This window comes from Marmota flaviventris, chromosome 2 (assembly GCF_047511675.1).
Source record: "Marmota flaviventris isolate mMarFla1 chromosome 2, mMarFla1.hap1, whole genome shotgun sequence".
Classification (NCBI taxonomy): domain Eukaryota; kingdom Metazoa; phylum Chordata; class Mammalia; order Rodentia; family Sciuridae; genus Marmota; species Marmota flaviventris.
Window position 1 is genome coordinate 109,680,040 of NC_092499.1, and position 20,557 is coordinate 109,700,596.

At 42.7% G+C, this 20,557-nt stretch overlaps 1 protein-coding gene across 4 annotated transcripts in view; it reads right to left on the reverse strand.

Moving 5' to 3' along the window:
- The window catches only part of Ca12 (carbonic anhydrase 12), a 50,090-nt gene extending 44,957 nt beyond the window's left edge, over positions 1–5,133 (reverse strand). For all 4 annotated transcript variants that reach the window (XM_027926114.1, XM_027926112.2, XM_027926111.2 and 1 more), the window contains exons 1-2: positions 5,049–5,133; positions 604–624 (exon numbers count right to left, since the gene is read on the reverse strand). In XM_027926114.1, the coding sequence (XP_027781915.1) occupies positions 604–624; positions 5,049–5,133 (106 nt within the window). The remainder of the gene's footprint in view (positions 1–603; positions 625–5,048) is intronic.
- Positions 5,134–20,557: the final 15,424 nt, after the last annotated feature.

Genomic DNA, 20,557 nt, shown 5'->3' on the forward strand with positions numbered 1-20,557 from the left:
TCAGTGCAATGACATGGTCAAGCCAACCTGGAACTGCCTATCTTGCAGGCCTGCCAGAGTGACTACATTTTAGTGAACCACAGAAACTCTGGGGCATACCTGATGCTCCTCTCTCCATGTAAGAGAGCATCTCTCCTCTACCAAGGACCAACCATCACCCCCTCATCTATCACTTGCTTATGAAGATGGAAACAGGAAGTTAATTCCAGATACACTGACAGCTCAAGTTCTAGGGCCTGAGCCAAACTTTCAGAAAGGAGTCCTTTATTCTTTGTTTATTGTAGGAAAAATGTCCTATGAGGAGGCAAGTTTCTCTCTTGCCCAGTGCCCTTGCAGTCTGGAGGTACCCAAGGGTTTGGTAGAAATCCCTGCAGGAATCTGGAAGCCTTAACCCTGTGACTCCCAGCTCAAGTGCACAGAGCAGGCTGTGTTGGGAAATGCAGTGTGTCACCCTCTTGTGGAACCGTTCCTTGGGGATGCCTTCATCCCTTCTCTCAACAATACCAGCACAACTTTTCTGATCCCCTAAAAGCATGAAGTTTCTGGGTTTGCATTAAATACTACCATCTCCTTAAAAATATATATTTAAAAATCTCTACTTACCAACATAGGTCCACTTGGATCCTGCAAAGAACAAAAGGAATCAAGTAAGTATAACTGAACTGAAGGAGTTAGGGAAAACATGACAGATTTTGTTTTGAAATGGGTGAGATTGAAAAGGAGGTGGATACCCAAAACTTAAGACTTCTGAGTTTAAGTCAGAACCACAGCTTCTCAGAACAACTGTACTCCACTCGCAGGCTCAGGATGGGGAATTCATGCAGGGCTCGTGTGTTCTTTTTCAATTTTTTTTAAATAGTTGTAGATGGACAGCATGCCTTGATTTTATTTGTTTATTTTTACGTGGTGCTAAGGATCGAACCCAGTGCCTCATACAAAATAGGCAAGTGCTCTGCCACTGAACTACAGCCCCAGCCCTCATAGGTTCCTGAATAAATGCCTCCCAGATATCTTAGAAAATCCAAAATGTAATTGTCCAAGTAGGTAATACTTTCACATGGCTCAAAAACCTAAAGCAGCCAGAGGGTCCACTCATTAAAATCTCTTCCCCAACCCTTGCTCCCTGTTTCCATGGGACACCTGGTTTATCAATGGACTGTGAGCCTTTACACAGGATTGCCACACATGTCTGTATTTATATCCCCCTCCCTTTCCCTCACATAAACATCAACCTTCTGCAAGCTCTGTTCTATATCTTGCTTTCCCCCCACTCAACATACCCTGGAGAACACACCAGCACACAAAGAGCAGAGCACTAATCAGAGATGGGAGACATTTCCTCTAAGAAAGCTACCATCCTTCTCTGAGTTAGTATCCCCAGAGGCACTAAGAACGTGGAGGAGTGGTTCTGCCAGGAACATAAAGAGAGTCACCTACCACCTCCCACTCCACACCCTTTACGACACACAGGTCCTTCGTTCCTACATGAAAAATGTATTTTTAAAAAGTCATTGCAGAGCTGTGCGCCTATCACCCTACCTGCCCACCTTCCTCTTCAGCTCTGGAAGAAGACTGAGCCCCAAGCTGAGCTGCATCCCCATGTGTCTCAGGGGACACATCCAATGAGGAGAGGTGCAACTTCTAGGCCCCTCTCTCCAAGCATCGCCAACTGCGATGGGAGGGCACCGCTGGAAAATAAAGAACCTCACATCCCCTTTCTCTCTCTGTTTCTAGTAAAACTTAACCGGCATGCAATCTGGTTATTTATCACAGGGGCATTTTCTGCTGGAACCAATGGTGATTTTTAATAGTTAAAAGAGGACTTTGTTGTTCTTGTCCTATTCTATTTTTTTGCCTCCATGGGAAAACCAAATTTGTATATAACCCCCAGTTTACTACTGGCCCTTTCACTGAAATGTTGAAAAGAGAGAAATATTACCTTGGGACCAACCCAGAGAAGACATTGGACCTCTTTTTTGGAAAATTTTCCTTAACTGTTGGTTTGAGGGTCCACCATTGAAATACAATCATGGTTTTCAGAGGAAGGAAGCCAGATGATTGCTGCTTTGCCAGGCAGAGCACATGAAGGTCCAAGAGGTAAAAGCCCAAGTAAGAGGGGCATTCATCCTCTTTCCAAAGAGAAATCCTGGATGTCCCCAGAAAGTATCTGCTGCCTCTGAGCAGCCCTGCACCGGCCAGGAGGTTGCATTGCACCTGCCCCAAAATCAACTCCCAGATTTAATACATCTTCCACTATTCCTCCCCAAAGCTTGCTAAGCTGAGGTTTCCCCCAGTACTGTAGCTCTCATTCTCAGATGAGGCACCAGCATAATACTCTGGAAAACTCCAAGAAATACATTGTAGAGGACATCAGGGACTGTAAAGCCTCTGACACAGGAGTGGGGACTTGTTGAAATGCAGCAGCAATTCCTGTCCTCTGCTCTCTGAACAAGCCCTGCTTGGTCCTGAGGACTCAGTGTCTCAGGTACAAACGTTAGTGTCAGGAGGGGCATAGGGAGGGGAGAAGCCTCACTATAAAATGAAGGTAAGAATGGTGAGTCAGTAGAGTTAGTAGGGTTCATCAGTGGAGATCAGGGTCCACCCTGACTCATCATTAGCTCCAATCCAACCTTAGGAAGCCATTCTGAAAGTGCACACACATTCGTGGAAGTGTTTGCTTTACTGAGAAAGGGCACCTTTCTCAGTAAAGGTTTCCCACCTCTAACTTTAGGGGCAGGAATTTTAACAATATTAAACTGACCCTACAAGGTACTTTAAGCCAAGGCTTCACTGGCTTCCCGAGGGAGTAGTTCTTTTTCCAGAGGAAAATCATTCTCCTCCTCAAAAGTTCATCTGTTTCTTCCAGGAGACTTGGGCAGCTCAGCCAATGCCTGTTAGGACCTGCATACCCTGCTGGTGCTAGGCAGGGAGATGCCCTGGAGGGGATGCCATGAGAAAATGAAGATGTGGGCAGGGGTGCATGGACCTGTTTTCTGTCCTGGGTACTTCCATGAGTAACCATCATCTGTCGTCCAGCAGCCAAAGACTTCCCAGCTCTCCGGAACAGGTTCAGCTAGAGCAGACTCTCCAGAATTCACTGAAATGCCCCTTAGCAACAGCAACCAAGAGTTCCAAGGTTTTCTCCAGAACCTGGAGATCATGATCCCATCCTCCCCTGGCCCCAGCTGCTTTTCTTGGACATTCCTCAGTGCCAACTGAGGGAAGCTTCAATGCTCCAAAGAAAGCAGACCACACTTTGACCCTATTACTCAGCTAGCCCCTTTACCCCAGCCTTGTGTTAATGCTGATGTTCTATACACCTCAGTGAATTTTACTTTGACCTTGTCTCCTGAGGCAGTCAAAAAGCCAACATAGCAAACAATAAATAACAGGGAGGAAAAAAAAAAAAAAACAACTTGTGTTCTCAGAGTCTAGGGTTAGGCTAATCAGTGTGAGATGAGGTCAGGATTTCTACTGCAAACTTCCCCCACCTCAACTTGGAGAATGAGGAGGGAGGGGCCAAGGAGAAGGGGAGGAAAGAAAGAGAAAAGGAGGGGTAGAGAAAAGGAAGAGAATATGGAGCAGCTCCCCAAAGTAAGCAAAGCAATGAGCTTTCAGAAAGGAAAGGGGGGCAATGAATGGCCTTTCTCTCTTGAATCAACTTGAGACTGAAAAGAATTCTAGCAAACTTCAGTCTCAGAACAGCTTCCTTGAGAGGAAAATATATGCCAAAGTTTGAAGTTTAAAAATTAATTTCTGGACCAGGGATAGAGTTCAGTGGTAGAGTGCTTACCTAGCATTTACAAGGTCCTGGGTTCAATTCCCCAATCCCTCAAAAAAATTAATTTCCACTTTTATGTAACTCCTTTCTCCTTCATTCTGTCTCTCCCACATGAAGGAAATTATATTAAGCAGATCATGCCAGCCAGAAGATTAGAAGTTACTTTAGAGCAATCCCTCAGCTACTCATGCCCAGCTCCTTGCCTTTCCCCATGTGCACAATGACCTTCAAGAGGAAAGGAGGCTCGGAGCTTTGATGCTGCTGAGCAGGACCAATTTCCCATTACCACTGCTTAGCCAGGGAGAATCGATTTTCAGCCATTATAATCCCTCTTGGTTCTTCTACAAATGTTCCAACCCATCCTGGGTCCAGGAACTGTCATACCCACAAGTGTGTCCACAATTTGGGACAAACTTTGTCAAGGGTAGGAGCTCTCATCAATTACCCAGGACTCATTCACAAAAGTCACCATCTACTCCCCAGAAAAGTGCTCATCCAGCTGATGGAGAGAGGGGTAAGAGCTTAGTGCTATCCTTTTCTTATTCCAAGTGATTCATTAACATGGCCTTGGACTTGAGCCCACACTGCAGGTCCTGCTACCCACCTCCACCTCCTCCTGTTCCATTCTGCACCCTCAGCCTCCAGCACTTCCAGGTAAAGCACCCTAATTACAATTATAAATAAGGTGTACATGTGTGTGCATGTGTGTGTGCACATACTGTACATTCAAGATAATAGAATCCTCCTGGAGAAAAGCAATGTTTAACAATGGGATGCGTTATCCCTTTGACTTGGACATAACAAACAAACAACAACAAAAACCCTACTACTGTCTGAGGGTTGTGCAGTAGAGCGGCAGCAAACAGTTCCTGGTGCTCACACCACTCAGATGCCCAGTCTCTTCTCTACTGTCTGCATGTGGATTAGAGGCGCGATACTTTAAATCCTGGTTCGGTCTCTCCTCCCTGCTTAGCGAGTTCCCAAGCCACATCTCCAGAGATCAGATGGCAAAAAAGCACCATTAGAAAGACAACGTGCTTCCGGATCCATTCAACCTCAGCAAAGGAAAACCGAGCATCCTTTCTTTAAAATGTGTTATTCGATACACTGCTTTCCCGGCTCCCCCAGCAATAATTTTACTTTATCATTAAGAGCCCCGCAGGAAATCCTGCCCGGGTGGGGCTGAGTGGGGTAAAGAAGGAATGGAAAGAAGGAAGGAAGGAAGGAAAGAAGGAAGGGAGAGAGGAAGAAAAAAGATAAACTTCACCATTCAGTGGGGCTGGGCTGCAAGGCTGCTGATTCAAGATCACCAGCAGGAGGACAGTCGCAGCACGCAGGCTATAGTGGGGCATCTTCTGCTCCTGGCCGGTGGCTCCTGGCTGCCGGTCGGCAGCTGGCAACAGCCACTTGCTTTCGGACTGCACCGCGCAGCGCTCGCAGCCAGCGGGGCGCGCACCAGGACCGCGCGCGCGTAGCCGGGAGCCGTGGCTAGCACGTCTGCTTTTCGGGCTCCTGGCTCCCCGCGGCCGTTTTTATGGAGCAACTCAACCCCAAACACATGATGTCATCGTGCGGGGAGAAAAAGAACGCCCAGCCTACCGAAGGGCTGGGGCCGCAGGTCCGAGGTGAGTTGCAGCCTTGACTTCAGCTGTCCTCCATAGCACTCTTCAGAGCCACTGCTGACCTGGGGGGAGCGAGTGAGTTCTCCGTGGCGGCTGCCTGCAGGCGTGGCGAGATCCGCCTACCTATCTCGGTCCGATCCAAAGAGGTGCGTCTAGGGATCACTTAAGTGGTCGTGGCCTTCATCTATCACTGCTCCTATTTAGAAGCCACTGAAGCACAATGTTATTTAAGTCAAAGTCTTCAGGGCTCCAAGCATGCTCCTGTTTGGACTGACCACAGGTTCTGGACTGTACAAGATAGCTAACGGGCTACATTCAATTCAGAAATTCTGTGACGTGCACAGAACATCCCGACTAGGTTCTTAACTTCAAAACTTAAAGGTAAAGAAATTGGGAATTAGAAAATAGTTTAATGGGATATATGTGAACAGCTTTATTCAACAATTAGAATTTATCCTAATAAAAAGTGGACAGTCAAGGCCCATGCTAGTTCACGACATCAATTCATCCTTACTAAGAAGCTGATCTCTGGGGTGGCAGTGGAAGAAAAGGACTTACATTATTTCCCAAGCATCTACTGTGTGACAGAACACTGCATCATGTGTGTCTAGATGTTGTGCATCTTGGTGCAGATTAGTGTCTAAGCTCACTTTTCTCACATTTCTGTATGCTTTGCAATTTGTGCATTCATATTTCTAGTCAGATCCCCTTTTAGTCCATATGCAGCCAGCCATTAAGTCAAAGGTTTTATTAACCTGCTGTCCCCAATACTTCCTAAATCTTCCTGCTGCTGTTACTGCCACTTGCAAATCCTACCACTGAGGTCATTGTGTTTCTAGCTTCCTGAGGCCTTCTGACTATCTCTGCTCTGCTCCTGATGCTGGGCTTGGTTTCCATCCCACTCAGGGACCCCAACCCTATTTCCTACACACATTGCTCAGAACATATTGGCTGCATAAAGATGCCACCACAGTCCTGATACATAACCCCTGGGTTTGTGACCTGGCCCATTACGCCCTCTTCTCTTGACCACTCTCTTCTCTAGCCAGACCAGACCTTACCAATCTCAAGTCCATTCTGACCCTCAGCTTAAGCAGACTCTTAGGCTGGCTGTAGTGTCCTATGAAGCCTCTTTTTCACATGATTTTGGTGGGAGCAAATATCTTCTCTCCTGACAACCACCAGGAAGTAGATGCCACCCACATTTCAAGGGGTGTTACTGTTCTGTTCCTATCCGCTCAGCTATTGTGTGAGTAATAAAGAGCTCTGCAGTCTCTTTAAGGAAGTTGTTACAGTAAGAATCCTGTCACAAGTACTTCCAGACCACAGGAGGCTTAAGGATGACCTTTTCTGCCTGATAAAGAGCCTTGAGCAAGCTCTGGAGTGGCGAAGGAGTATTTGCTTGTGGTTCTTGTTCAGTGTCTGATTTGTCCTCAAGGGCAGTCAGTTTAGAAGATGAGATGGATTAGAGAACCCAAGAGCCTGGGGAGGAGCCACTGCAGGTTCAGAGATGCAGAGACTGAAACTGTTGGGGTGAAATCATTTGCCACACATTTCACAATTAATTCAAGGTGGTAAACTGGCCTATGCACACACCTGCTGTTATTCCCATGCCAAGTATTTTTCCATTATATCTGGTTAAATGTTAAGTTCTACTTAACCTTGAACGTGCACTTCTAAGGGATCACCAAAGATGAGGGAGTTAAAAAGGGGGAAGGGATAGACTTAGTAGGCCAGTAAAGCTAGATTGTGCACTAGGGTTTATGGAGAGAAAAAGGAATGAAAAGTTTACTGCATATCTAAATCAAAAGAGTAGATAGCAAGTAAAAAAGAATAAAGAATATAAACTGAGACCTAGTTGCCCTAAATACTTTGAATGAGCTTTAAAAGGAGAGGAAAAAAAGATATTCTTAGGTAATCAGAAGGGGAGGGCAGGAAGCCAGCAGAAATTGGTGTAATGGTCAAACTTCAAAAGTATTCAAGCTGAAATGTCAAGGGTCCCTCCAGCAAACAACACACACCTAATCAGCTTAAATTCCCGACTCTGGGGATCCTTTCCTTGCTCCTGGAAACTTGTGTAGATGAACTTGTAAGAACTTGCTCTGCCCTCAGCAGGCAGGGCTATTATCAGCCAATAAATAGCCCATTACCTGATGAGATGAGTTATAATGGAAAGTGGACCTTCTGTACACAAAGTGTAGTAAATGGCCATCAAGTGTCACACCCAGGCTCCAGGGCACAGTGCCCCTCTAGAATATTACCATTTGAATAGACAGGAGGGTGAGGCTGGTGAGTCAAAGGGCAGAGGAGTACCGAGGAAAGAATGCAGGTTTGGTGTTAGGAGGTCTGGGCTGAAGTGCCTTGCCCACCACTTCCTCACTGTATGACCCTGACTGGCACACTTTCTTCACCTGGAAAGAGCAGGTGGTAATCCCTGCCTGTGGACACTGACAGAACTGAGCTAAGGCTGGAAGGAGATAAGGCAAATGGAAACACTTATGCTCCTCCATTCATTCATTCATCCTCTGTGTGCTAGGCACTGCATTGGGCATAAAACAAATAATCTCATGAATAACTATAGAACTATAATTTTAGTAAGTGCAATGGAAGGTTGATGTATAACCCAAAGGGCCCCATTCAGTTCTGGGGCAGTGACAGAAGACGTCATCAAGTGTGAGATTAGATTCTATGACTTTATAAAGCCTTTGAAATGCATAACCACGCCAGGCTCCTCTTTCCCAAAGATGGTGCTGTTGGTGGTATTTGCACCTTTCATCAGCTAATTGTTGGACTTTTGAGTAGAAAGTTTAGATAGAGGGAATTTCATTTCTTAAGAATGAACTCTTCAAATAGTGTCACTCAATTGGGAATGTGCCTTTGTATGAAACGAAAGAAGAACTGCTAAGAAAGAAAGAGAAAAGAAAAGGCAAGGCAGGACTGCTGGGAGGAAAACTAACATTTATTGGGCATCTACAGTTTGCCTGGCCATGCATGACCCTTCACTCTCACAGTAACCTGTGGAGACAGTGTTAGGTTTATTAGTCTATGTATGAAGAATCTGAGACTTGGAGAAGCTAAATCCTTTGCTAACACAGGTTCACGGGCTTTTGAATGGCAGAGACTAGATTCTTAGCCCAGAAGATTCTGTCTCCAAGGCTCAGAAAGGCTCTTTCCATGCCTATCCTACAAATGCTTCAAATGGCCGAGTATGGTAATGAGCAGCTGTAATCTCAGCAACAGCCAAGGTTCCTAAATTCAAGGTCAGCTTCACTAACTTAGTGAAATTCTGTCTCAAAATAAAAAGTTAAAAAAAAAAAAAAGAATGAGGATGTAGCCCAGTGGTAAAGCACTCCTGGGTCCAATCCCAAGCATCCCAAAAAAACATTTCAAATGGGGATGTTTTATTACTGAATTCATCTGAGATGTGTATTCTCCAATTTTATAGATTCTGTGATCATTTATTTGTTGAACATAGGCATAATGTGACAATTCTGGCAAATAAATAATGCTCAGCAGGGGACAAGGCTGTGTCTTCTCCAGGCCCCTTGGAGTTACTGAGGGACCCTATACTCTGATCTATGCCTGGAGCATCTGCCAAAATATGATACAAAGAGTTTGAGAACTCAGAGCTTGATTCCACACAGTTCTCCAGCAAAGGAGGATACTGAGCTCCTTGTTATATTAATGAGTTCTGCTTTGACCCAGGAAAGAGGAGGAGGAGCGTATCAGAGAGAGGGAGAAAGGGAACAGGAAGGAGAGGGAGGGAAGAAGGAAGAAAAAGGCCAAGTGTACCCTTTGCCTAGTGCTGAGGCAACCTCTTGGCCAAAACTTACATGGACCTACTGATCTGGGTGCCAAGGTCCATCTTTGAAGTCAGCGTTGTAGTTTTATTTGCATCTGCTCTACACCTTTATAGTGATGGTATGGAATCATCACCTCTATGTGAACCCTACCACCCTGCTCAGTGTCAGGCAGGATCAGTTGCAAGACCATATGACCCGCAGGAAAGAATGTAGACTCCTGGCCAAACTCTGGGATATTAGTAAGCCTCTTGTCCTGTACATACCACTGTTTTTTGATCTGTAAGCTGGAATAAGAATGTCTAACCTCAACTGGGCACAATGGTGCAGGCTTGTAATCACAGTGTCTTGGAAGTTTGAAGCAGAAGGGTCATCATTTCCAGGCCAGCCCGAGCAACAGCAAGACACTGTCTCAAAACATAAAAGGGGCTGGAGATATGGCTCAGTGGTAGAGTACCCCTGGGTTCAATTCCCAGTACTGCAAAGAGAAAAAAAAAAAGGAATGGTTAACTCCACACAGGGGTTGGAACCATAAATGTGAAGGTGCTTTGGGGCAAAAATAAGAGCACTCAATGTAAGTTAAAATATCACATCCAAGAGTGGGCTTGAAATGAAATAAAATTGGTTTGATCTCCTCCTGGGTTTGCTAATCTAAGAAAATAAAAACTGAATTCCAACAAGAGACATGAGTTCTCAGTCTAGCCATGACACAGTTGCCATGGTTACCCTGGTCCCTGTTATTTGTCCACTGAATCCTTCAGCTCAAATTTCTGTTGAGTATGGAATAAGGGCTCTCCATCAGACTTCCATAAAGTTCTCAGCATGATTAATAAAAAGTGATACAAATTTGAAATTTTATATACAGAGAAAGCATTTTTAAGGGAAACAAACCTGAAGCAATACAGTTTACCTCTTTCCAGGTAAGTTATTTGGAAGACCATGGTTAGCTGATACTACTTAGGAGACATCATTAAGCTGTAATAACTTAAGGTTTCTTGCAGACATCTCTCCTTTCCCATCTGCTGGCTGCATCTACTCTCCCCCAACCTCAGGGGTTTGGTCCAGATCCTGGTCTTGGTCTCAGTCTGAAGCACTGTCCCTCTCAACACTGTTTTTCAAACTACTGTGTAATCATAGACCACATTTCAGCAAGCTCACAAGGGCCAACATAAAATCAAATCATGGTGGTACACATCTGTAATCCTGAGAAGTCGGGAGGCTAAGGCAGGAGGATCACAAATTCGAGGCTAACCTGGGCAGCTTAGCAAGAGCCTGTCTTGAAATTTTAAAAAGGGCTAGGGATGTGGCTCAGGGTAGAATGCTTCTGGGTTTAATCCCCAGAACTGGAAAAAAATAAAATAAAATCGGACTTTTGCCCTGAGTCAAATAGGTCAAATGGTACATTACATGAATGTGGATTTTGAAATTCAACTACACCACTCACTACCCTGTGTGATCTTGGATAAGTTACTTCCTGTCCAAGGCTCACTTTCCTCCTGGTCAAAGAGATAAGGGCCATAGAGTCAGTATACCTCAAAGGTACACCGGGAGGACTAAATATAATAAGCTAGGCATGTGAAGAATCTGGCATAGTGGCAAATAATAGGCACTGTGTAAAGAGTGGTTCCCTCTATAGAAGGGGCCTGGACTACCTGAAAGGGGGCTATTTTGCCCCACAGTTCCAACCCTGATTTGGGCAACCCCACCAACTCCCACGAATCCTAGGGAGAGAATGAGCAAAGATTTCCAGGTATTGCATTCCCCAATAGTCTATCCAGTGGCCTCTCAAAGAATTTTGGCTTTTGTCATCACGAACCTAGCCCCCCTACTGAGGTAAGATGGCTTCTAAACAAAAAGACTCAAAACCACTGCACCACAGGAAATGTCTGATCCATTGAAATTTGGAGGTGGGAGGTATTCCTAAGCTCAGAGATGCCACATCTTCTTGGAATAGGTTGGCAATTTCCTCCTGCTTGGACACTCTAGTTCTCTACAATTGCAGCAATTTAGAAGCTGACCTTTCATTTCAGGTGCTTTCAAAGAAAAATGGCAAGCAACCCGCAGTTGCTTGTGTTTCAGCTTGTGTTTGTCTCTCCTGGCTATCGGGTACTAGGAATATTCAGTGTGCTTCTTCCACTTCTCTTCCAGCTGGAGTTGGTGCACTGAGTGGGATCTTATTTAGGCTGCAGTTCCTGACAGAGTTCAGTGGGTTGAGAGCCTGGTGCAGTTTGAATTGCTGGTTTTGTGGCATGGATAGGTGAAGGCCAGCTCAGCAAACTCCCCCTCAGACAGATCAAGTTGAACTGATTTTCTGGCTGGGATCCATCTTCCTCTCAAGTCCCGAGAAAGAGCTAAGTTATGGTTGGTGGCTGGCCAAGCAGGTAAGCAGCCAAGACTTTATAGTTCTCTCACCCAAGACAACACAGTCAGTGAACTCAAGACTTGTCCCCAAGGAAACATGGTGTGGCATGGCAAGCCCACAAAGATGACTAAGGAAAAGGAAATCTTAACTATAGAACTAATTACTTTGTGTGTGTGTATGAGTGGGTGGGTGGGTGGGTGGGTGTTACTAGGAATTGAACCCAGGGTTCACTGAGCCACATCCCCAGATGGGTTTTCTTTCCTCCTCCTCCTCCTCCTCCTCTTCTTCTTCTTCTTCTTCTTCTTCTTCTTCTTCTTCTTCTTCTCCTTCTCCTTCTCCTTCTCCTTCTCCTTCTCCTTCTTTCTCTTCTTCTTCTTTTTTTTTTTAATTTGAGATCGGGTCTAACTAAGTTTCTTAGGGCCTCACTAAGTTGCTGAAGCTGGGTTTGAACTTGCTATCCTCCTGCCTCCCAAGCTGCTAGGATTACAGATGTGTGCCACTGTGCCTGGCTCTATGGAGCTAATTCTTAATATATCTACTCCACTTGAAATAAGAGTGTGGGGCTCACTTTGCGGCGATTATGATTGGATTCCTTATGTTTATTAACACTGAGATGCAAAACTTGATTCTATCATATATTTCTCTTTACCATTCAGAACTTTCTGGGTGGTAGAAATGATGGCAAGATATAGTTAGAGTTCTTAACAAACATTACAAGAATCAGAAAATAGAACCCAAAGCCAGGTGCAGTGGCTCAGAAGGCTGAGACAGGAGAATCTCCGGTTCAAATCCAGGCTCAGCAAAAGCAAGGTGCTAAGCAACTCAGAAAGACCCTGACTCTAAATAAAATACAAAATAGGCCTGGCGATGTGGCTCAGTGGTCGAGTACCCCTGAGTTCAATCCCGGTACTAAAAAAGAAAGAAAGAAAGGAAGGAAGGAAGGAAATAGAACCCAAGAAACTTGGACTCTGTACAAATTCTGTTTTCACTGGAGGAATGGAATAGGAGAACTACCTCAGTCATTCCACTTTTTGATGGGGACTATACTACTTAACCTCAGTGAAAACATGTAAAATTCTTTTGCAATATTTAGGAAGGACATCATAGTCCCTAATTAAAAAGGTTACTAATGCTTGTAACCTAGAGTTGTTTGTCTGTTTGGAGGAGGCATCAGATCTCTCTGTGATAAGAAGGCTCCCTGGGCTCATTTCATCTCTGAGAGAAAAAAACAAAATGAAACAGGCCCAGTTCATAGGAAAGAAATGAGAATGAATTTAGAAACAGTGAATGAGAGAAAGCCCATCATAACAGGTCTTATATAAGTAGCAGCCCACATGAGGGAAATAACTGGGGGAAGGCACAAAGAAGAGTTAGGAAGAGCAGTGGATGTAGCTCAGTTGGTAATTTGTTGCCATTTTTCAGACACAAGGGGAGGGGAATGGGTCCTGGGGCAGGAGAATTAGCAACATGATGAATTTGTGACCCTTTAACCTGCAGTCGGATGTTGGGCAGTGGGCGGACTGGAAACAAACTTGAAGTGTTGAACCAGAACAAGGAAGTGTCTCCGCTGAAGGAGTTTTAGAAACAAAGTTATGTGAAAGGATTTTTCTTTCCTGGGCTAAGTACTGAACTCAAGGAGAAGGGTTTTTGTTTGTTTGTTTGTTTAAAGTAAAAATAAATAAATAAATACCAGTGATCCATCCTATCTGATAACAACTCTTCATTCTTATACATTCCAATCTTCTTATTGTTTATGTAAAAAAAAATTTACCTGGTTATTTTGGACTAAAGGTACTATCTTAGGTATATTACTTTCTAAAAAATCTGACATTGAACTATAGACACTTTCCCACATTTCTACAAAGTCTTAGTAATTTGAAGTCAACAAATCTTAAATCAAGTTTCTAGCTGGGGATGTAGCTCAGTTGGTAGAGTGCTTGCCTCACATGTACAAGGCCCTGGATTCAATCCCCAGCACCACAAAAATAGAAAGAAAAAAAAATAGCTTATCTGAGTAAGTAAATCAAGTTTCAAGAAGTCTTGAAGTCTGGGAAGATACGTGATTTAAAAAAGGGAATCAAATTTCTCAAGTGACTTCCTCAGGGTCAGAGAACTCCTAGATGGGCAGTGAAGGAAAAGGTCAAAGTATCCAGATAAGTATAACCTGGGTAGACTGTGGGTCGATGGGGACAACAACAGGAAGTGAGTACACACGGTGCTGGTGACAGGAGGAGTGCAAGTCCACAGCAGGAGCAGAGGTGCCACGGTCCATCTTCACTCTGAGTTCACACGCTAAATCGTGTTTCATCCCTGGGCTCTCTAAAGAAGCTTCTGGATCTAGTGCTTCTAGAAGAAGTCAAGAGCCATGATGGCGAATCCAGGGAATTTCACTGAGGGAAAAGGTTGGGAGTCATGGGAACTGGACATCCATGAGGGACATTTAATTCCTGACCCACTTGCAACAGCTTCCAACCATCTTCATCCCATGCACTCCTGGCTCTGCATTTGTTCTCTTCTTCCTTATTTCATTTCCCCTCTCCTTTTGCCTTTCTTCATCCTTCAGCCTGAAGAATCTTCAGCTATGGTCTTCTAGTTCCATACTGTAAGTGCCGTAGTAGGGAAGAGGCAGAGGCAGAGGCCAGAGTGAGGAAAAAACCCATACCTCTCCAAGGAATTAGCTAGAGCAGGAGTTTAATGGTAGAGATAAGGAAACAAAGTGATATTTTTACTTGTTCCATTTCTGTGTTATTTGTTGAGGATTTTTTTTGGAGGAGGGGATAGCAGGGATTGAACTCAGGAGCACTTAACCACTGAGCCACATCCCCAGCCCTATTTTGTGTTTTATTTAGAGACAGGGTCTCACTGAGTTGCTTAGGGTCTTGCAGTTGCTGAAGTAGGCTAGGAGCCTCTCACCTCAGGCTCCTTAGCCACTGGGATTACAGGCATCTGCCACCACACTTGGCTATTGGGTTTTTTAAAACATCAAATATGTTACAAATTAAAACAGTTACACATTTTTTTAATTTAAAAAGGAAAGGAAAGAATCTATCTATAGTGCCAGAATTCGCCCAGGAAGATCACATAGCACACGTGCAAAGAAAAGGTCTTCAACAACGGGTTCTGCAAGCACAGTGGACAGCAAGTGGAGGAAGGTGAGCGTAGAGGAGTGGTAACTAGTTGGTAAGAAAAGAGCCACTTCCAAACTTCAGCAGAGGTCATGGAGAGAGGGCACAAGCAAAAGGAGCTCCTGAGATTTGGCAAACTTGAGGCTGACAAAGAAAATAAGGAGAATATAATGACTTCAGCCATTTCTGAAGCCAGGAGCAAAAGTTTGGAATGGAGGGGAGACAGATGGTAAGAGAGGTGAGAGGGCAGTTAGGAGCACTGCACTGAAAGTAATGGAAAACTTCCAAACATATATAAAAGTAAAAAGCATCACAATATTGACCTTCCACAAAAGTTTCACCTGTAGCTTCAGCAATGATCAACTCACTTCACCTACACCCCTGTGAACACAGCACCCCTTTCCTGGATTCAAGACGTCACACTATTTTGGTAGTTCTCAAACTTTAGCATGCACCAGAATCTTCTGAAGGGCTTATTCAAACACCAATGGTGAGCTGGGGTTGTGGCTCAGTGGTAGAGTGCTTGCCTGGCACCTGTGAGGCACTGGGTTTGATCCTTAGCACCACATAAAAATAAAGATGTTGTGTCCATCTACAACTAAAAAACAACAACAACAAAAAAAAAAAAAACAACACCAATGGCTGGGCCCACTACAGAGCTTCTGATTCAATAGATTTGGAGGGGCTGATTATGTGCATTTCCAGTCCTTTTTCAGTTGATGCTGATGCTGCTGATCTGGGGCCACACTTTGAAGACCACTACACTTCCCTATTAAAACATAATCCTTATTATACATAATCACAATATTACCACTGCACACAAAATCAATAATTCCTTAATATTATATATATACACTTTTATTATATGTATATACATATATATGTATATTTTTGTAGAGACACTTTTCACATTTATATCTGTAATTTATCTGAAGTTCCCCATCTTAGTTTATGGTGTTATGTAGGGATCCCATATCATTTTTCTCATGTAGTGAGCCAGTTTTTCCTATACTGTCTACTTAGCAACCCATCTTTTCCCATTGATTTGTTTTTTTTACACTAGGTGCATACACACCCACTCATATAAACACACACACATGTATACTTCTGAGTACTTTATTACCCTTGCTCCATTTATCTGTTTCTTTCCCAGTGCCATGATGTTTTATTATGTAGTATCAAAGTGTACTTGGGCACTTCCTCCTTGCTTTCTTTTTTTCAAAACTGACAACTAATTGTGGACCCTGAGTTTTTTTCTTCCATATAAATTTTGAATGTTTCTTCATTCCCTCAAAACATTTTTGTATCTTGAAATTGTTTTAGATTTTAGGTTAATTTTGGAAGAATTGGTATCTACATGTTAAGAGATGTTGTCCACCATCCTGGCATGTATTCATGTCTTTTGTCCTTTGATAGTATCGTTTTTCTCCAAATTTTTATTTTGAATTTTGTGAAGTTGACTTTTAGGTACTTTGTAGTTTTAGACTTTTAGGTACTTGTAAAAATTAGCTGATTTTATATTATGTTTTCCAGTTGAATATTGCTTGAAGAAGTAGACTACTGATTATTGTAGGCAGATCTGGTTGCTGACATCATTGCTGAACATGAATAATCAGTTCTTAAATTTTTCCTGTTAATTCTGCAAAGTATTCTATATAGATGACCAGGTAATCTATGAATAATGACAGCTTTGCTACTTCCTTTCAATCCTTATTCTCATTGCTTCTTTTTCTTGCCTTATCACATTGGCCAGGACCTCCAGTACTATGTTGAGTAGTAGCAGTTTTTAGAAGGAATAAGATTCTGTCCACATGTTATCTGCTTCCTATCCCACTTAGAAATTATGCCTACCCTAATGTACCCACAAGCTCCATCTTCTGCTGGTGCAGGACTACTGATTTTGTTGTCTTGCAGTGGAATAGGTCTGACCTATAATCTGCACATGGTAATATGGGAGAGAAAAAGAGCCCCAGATTAAAGCTTTCCCACCTGTGACACTTGCCTTCTTCCCTCTGTGGTCTGCAGTTACATTCACATATATCTGGGACCCAACCACTTGTCTTTCTAGAAGCTTCTCACAATTACTACACTGGGGCCTCAGACCACTAACTGCCCCATTTCTGAGGCATTAGAAGAAATGGATTGAGGGAAATAGCCTATAGCCCTGTTGGCTTGCCAGTTTGCCAGGAACCAAAAGCCAGAGTAACTTTTTTTTTTTTTTTTTTTTTTTTTTTTTTTGGTATCAGGGATTAAACCCAGAGGCACTTAACCACTGAGCCAAATCTCCATGCCTCGCCCCCCTCCTTTTTTTTTTTTTTTTTTTTTTTTTGAGGCAGGGTCTCCCTGAGATGGTTAGGGCCTCACTAAGTTGCTGTGACTGGCTTTGAAATTGTGATTCTTCTTCTCAGCCTCCCGAGCCGCTGGGATTCAGAGTTACGTTTCTAAAATAGTAACAATCATGAGAATGCTTTAATCAAAGGTCTTTGAAGACTCTTATGTAAGCTCTTTAATATGGTATTCAAAAGATCTCAACAAGATGGCCTCACTTCCTTTTCCACTTCCCGTAACATACTCTACATTCAAACTCCCCTGGGTGCTCTTTCCTGAACATGCTATGCACTTTAAACCTCTGTTTACCATTTGATTCCCTCTCCATGGAATTCTCTTACCCCTCCTTCCCATTAAGAAATCCTTCCCATTCTTCAAAGCTCAGAGCAAAAGTTATCATCTTTATAAGGTTTTCTCAAGTTCATCTCATTGGTATAAATCATTCCCCCACAATGCTCCCCAGAGCAATTGCCTGTCAGATTTGCTTTATATTTTGTTGTTATTTAACTGTTCATCAGATGGTGACCTCCAGAAGAGCAAGGACCAACTGTGTTTTGTCCATATCTCAATTTCTGATTCAGTTCTTAATAGGTAGTTGCTCAGCAAATGTTTATTCATTAAATTAAATGATAGCAATTACAAATTGTAGGAAAAAGAAGTTATTACTAAGAATGAATTACTGTCCTTGGGTAATCTTGGTTCTAGTAAGATTGGGTAGGACTTCACAGAAGTGGTGTTATCTTCAATTATAATTAGTAACATGCAAATAGGAATGAGAACACACACTGTAATCTCCTAGTCACTCTCTTTATCTGATTAGGTCTTTTAAGTCTCCTATTCATTCTGTTTGTCTGACTAAGTATTTCAAGTGCTACACCGACAACTTTGACCCTGTGTGGCAAAATGTATCTGAAAATTCTAACACATAGGATCTGGGAGCAGTGGTGCACATCTGTAATCCTAGCAGCTCCAGAGGCTGAGCAGGGGGTTCCTGAGTTCAAAGCCAGGCTCAACAATTTAGTGAGATCCTAAGCAATTTAGTGAGACCCTGTCTCAAAATTTAAAAAATAAAAAATAAAAAAGGACTGAGGATGTGGCCCAAGTGGTTAAGTACCCCTGCGTTCAATCCCTTGTGCAGAAAAAATGTTAAAAAGTCTAAGACATAGGTGCAATTATAGAAGTTAGCATGTGGTTGGACATTTTGGGGTCTCTACTCCTGAATAATCTTCCTAGTTATACCCTTAGGTGGGTATCTTTACACACAGCCCATAAGATGTACCTATTTACAAGTGAAAATTATGAAAATAAATGGAAATTTCTGTTGAAATGCTTACCTTTAATTTTGATAGATATTTCTACTAAGTGATATTGCTATTTACCCCATGAATAGGGTATCTGTGTTGTGTAGGAGATAGAAAAAAGGTAAATGAGAAAACTGAAGGAAAATTAATTATGTTCATATTATTCATTTTCTTTAAATGATATATAGCAGTTTCTTTTGTTTATTCTTTTTGCATCCCTAAGCAGTAGGTTTGGACAATACTATTATCATTTTGAAAAAATTAAAATAAGAAGAAATTAATTTTCTTTAGCAGATTGTTGCAGGCAGCAATGGCCCCCAATTTGTTTGGTCCTCCCTGTCTCCACATTCTTGGATAATACCTTTCACACTGACTCCAGGGTTGGCCATGTAACTTGTTTTGACCAATGGGACAAGAGAATGTATGACATAAGAAGAAATTTAATAGCATTTGCATATCATAGCTTGCCCTCTTTTGCTGCTTTTTTGTACCCTGAGGCCACCATGTGAAGCCTGGGTTAGTCTGCTAGAGCATGAGAGATCACATGGAGCAGAGATAAACCATCCCAGCTAAGTCTTCTTCAGCCAACCACCTTATCAATCTCCAGGAAAATGGGTGAGGTAAATCAACAGCTGCTGACAGAGACCTGTCACTCCAACCCACATCTGAAGAACCCTCCAAATGACTCAATGAATCAAGAAAAATAATAAATGTTTGTCATTTTAAGTTACTATGCTTCAGGATGGTTTGTTACATAGCAAAACCTAACTGGTACATCCCCAAGAAAGTCTAGTCAGGATAGACTCCCTAGTTTATGGTTCCTAAATTCATGTTCAGTTGCTCTCCTCCTACTCTTCCTCAGAGGTCAAGCTTAGATATGCAAAACTTAAAGATATTATTTTGGATCTTGGGTATGACCAAGCCTCATCTTGAATTTTTCAAGGGAAAAGATCATGACTTGATTTTTCTAGCTGGTTTAGTACATAGCTTTATTCATAAAATATGCTCAGTGTAGTGGGGTGGTATTTCTTTTCTGAAAAGGAAGTAAACTTAAGTTTTCCTTACAATTATGAATGGGGAAGCTACTGGTGGTGTGTACATCTAAAAATTTCTAGTTACAAAGAAAGTTTTATAATAACAAAATTTCCTAAGAGATAGAACAGAGCAGATAAAAAAAAAAAAAAGCAGCTGTGTCTTACTGAAGCTTCAGTGAACATTATTCACACTGAAGTCTCTGTGAACAGTGCCCTCCTAGAGTTGTGCAGCATGAAACTTACTCAGTGGTACCTGGGGCCCCTGCCTGGCACAGGATAAATGTTTAGTAAAGAATAAGTGCATGCACGCACATGTTTGTGGTATTTAGTACAGTTTTAACTGGAAAGAAAAACCAAATTAGAGTCCCTGTTGAGCAGGTTCTCAGAATACAAATCTCCTTGCTTTTTATGTGACAAAGTGAAAGAAATTACCTAAATAAATTGAATAGATGAACTACAGACTCAAAGAAGAAACTTTCACCAAATTCTTCAGGTTAAAAAACAATAAAAAATAAGAACTCATTTTGGTTAATGGTGACACCTAGTGGTGTATGAAACTGTGAATTTTCTGGGACTAAATGATTTTGTTGTACATGTTAGGAGGAGGAAAAGTCCTAGGGGTTGGGAACCACAGCTCCCTTTTACAGCCTAGAGTCAGTCAGCAGGTGGGTGCTCTTCCTGAAGGAGGCCTGCCCAGATCTTCCTGTACAGAAGATCTCAGAATAATGCCAGAGGTGGAGGGATGCTCCCTGCCAGTGAAGCAGGCCCACTTCCGACAATCATTTCTGTCATCCATGCCTCTCAGCTTGCAACTTACTCTGTCCCTTCCTTCTTTCCTCTTCTGCTTTGACTTACCCTTTATTCACCTTCTCTCCCTTTTCATTATCCTCCTTGCTCACTGATGCCTCCCAAAGACATAGCAAAGCCCAGAATAACATTATCCACAATGGCAACCCCTACCCCATATGACCAATTAAATTTAAATTAATTAAAACAAAATGAAATTAAAAATTCAATCTCTCAGGTTTGGGATGTAGCTCAGTGGTAGAGTACTTGCCTAGCATGTTTAATCCAAGTACTACAAAAGCCCTGGGTTTAATCCAAGTACCACAAAAAATACTTAAAAGCATTTGCATATCATAGCTTGCCCTCTTTTGCTGCTGGGTTTAATCCAAGTACCACAAAGAAATAAATTAATTAAAAA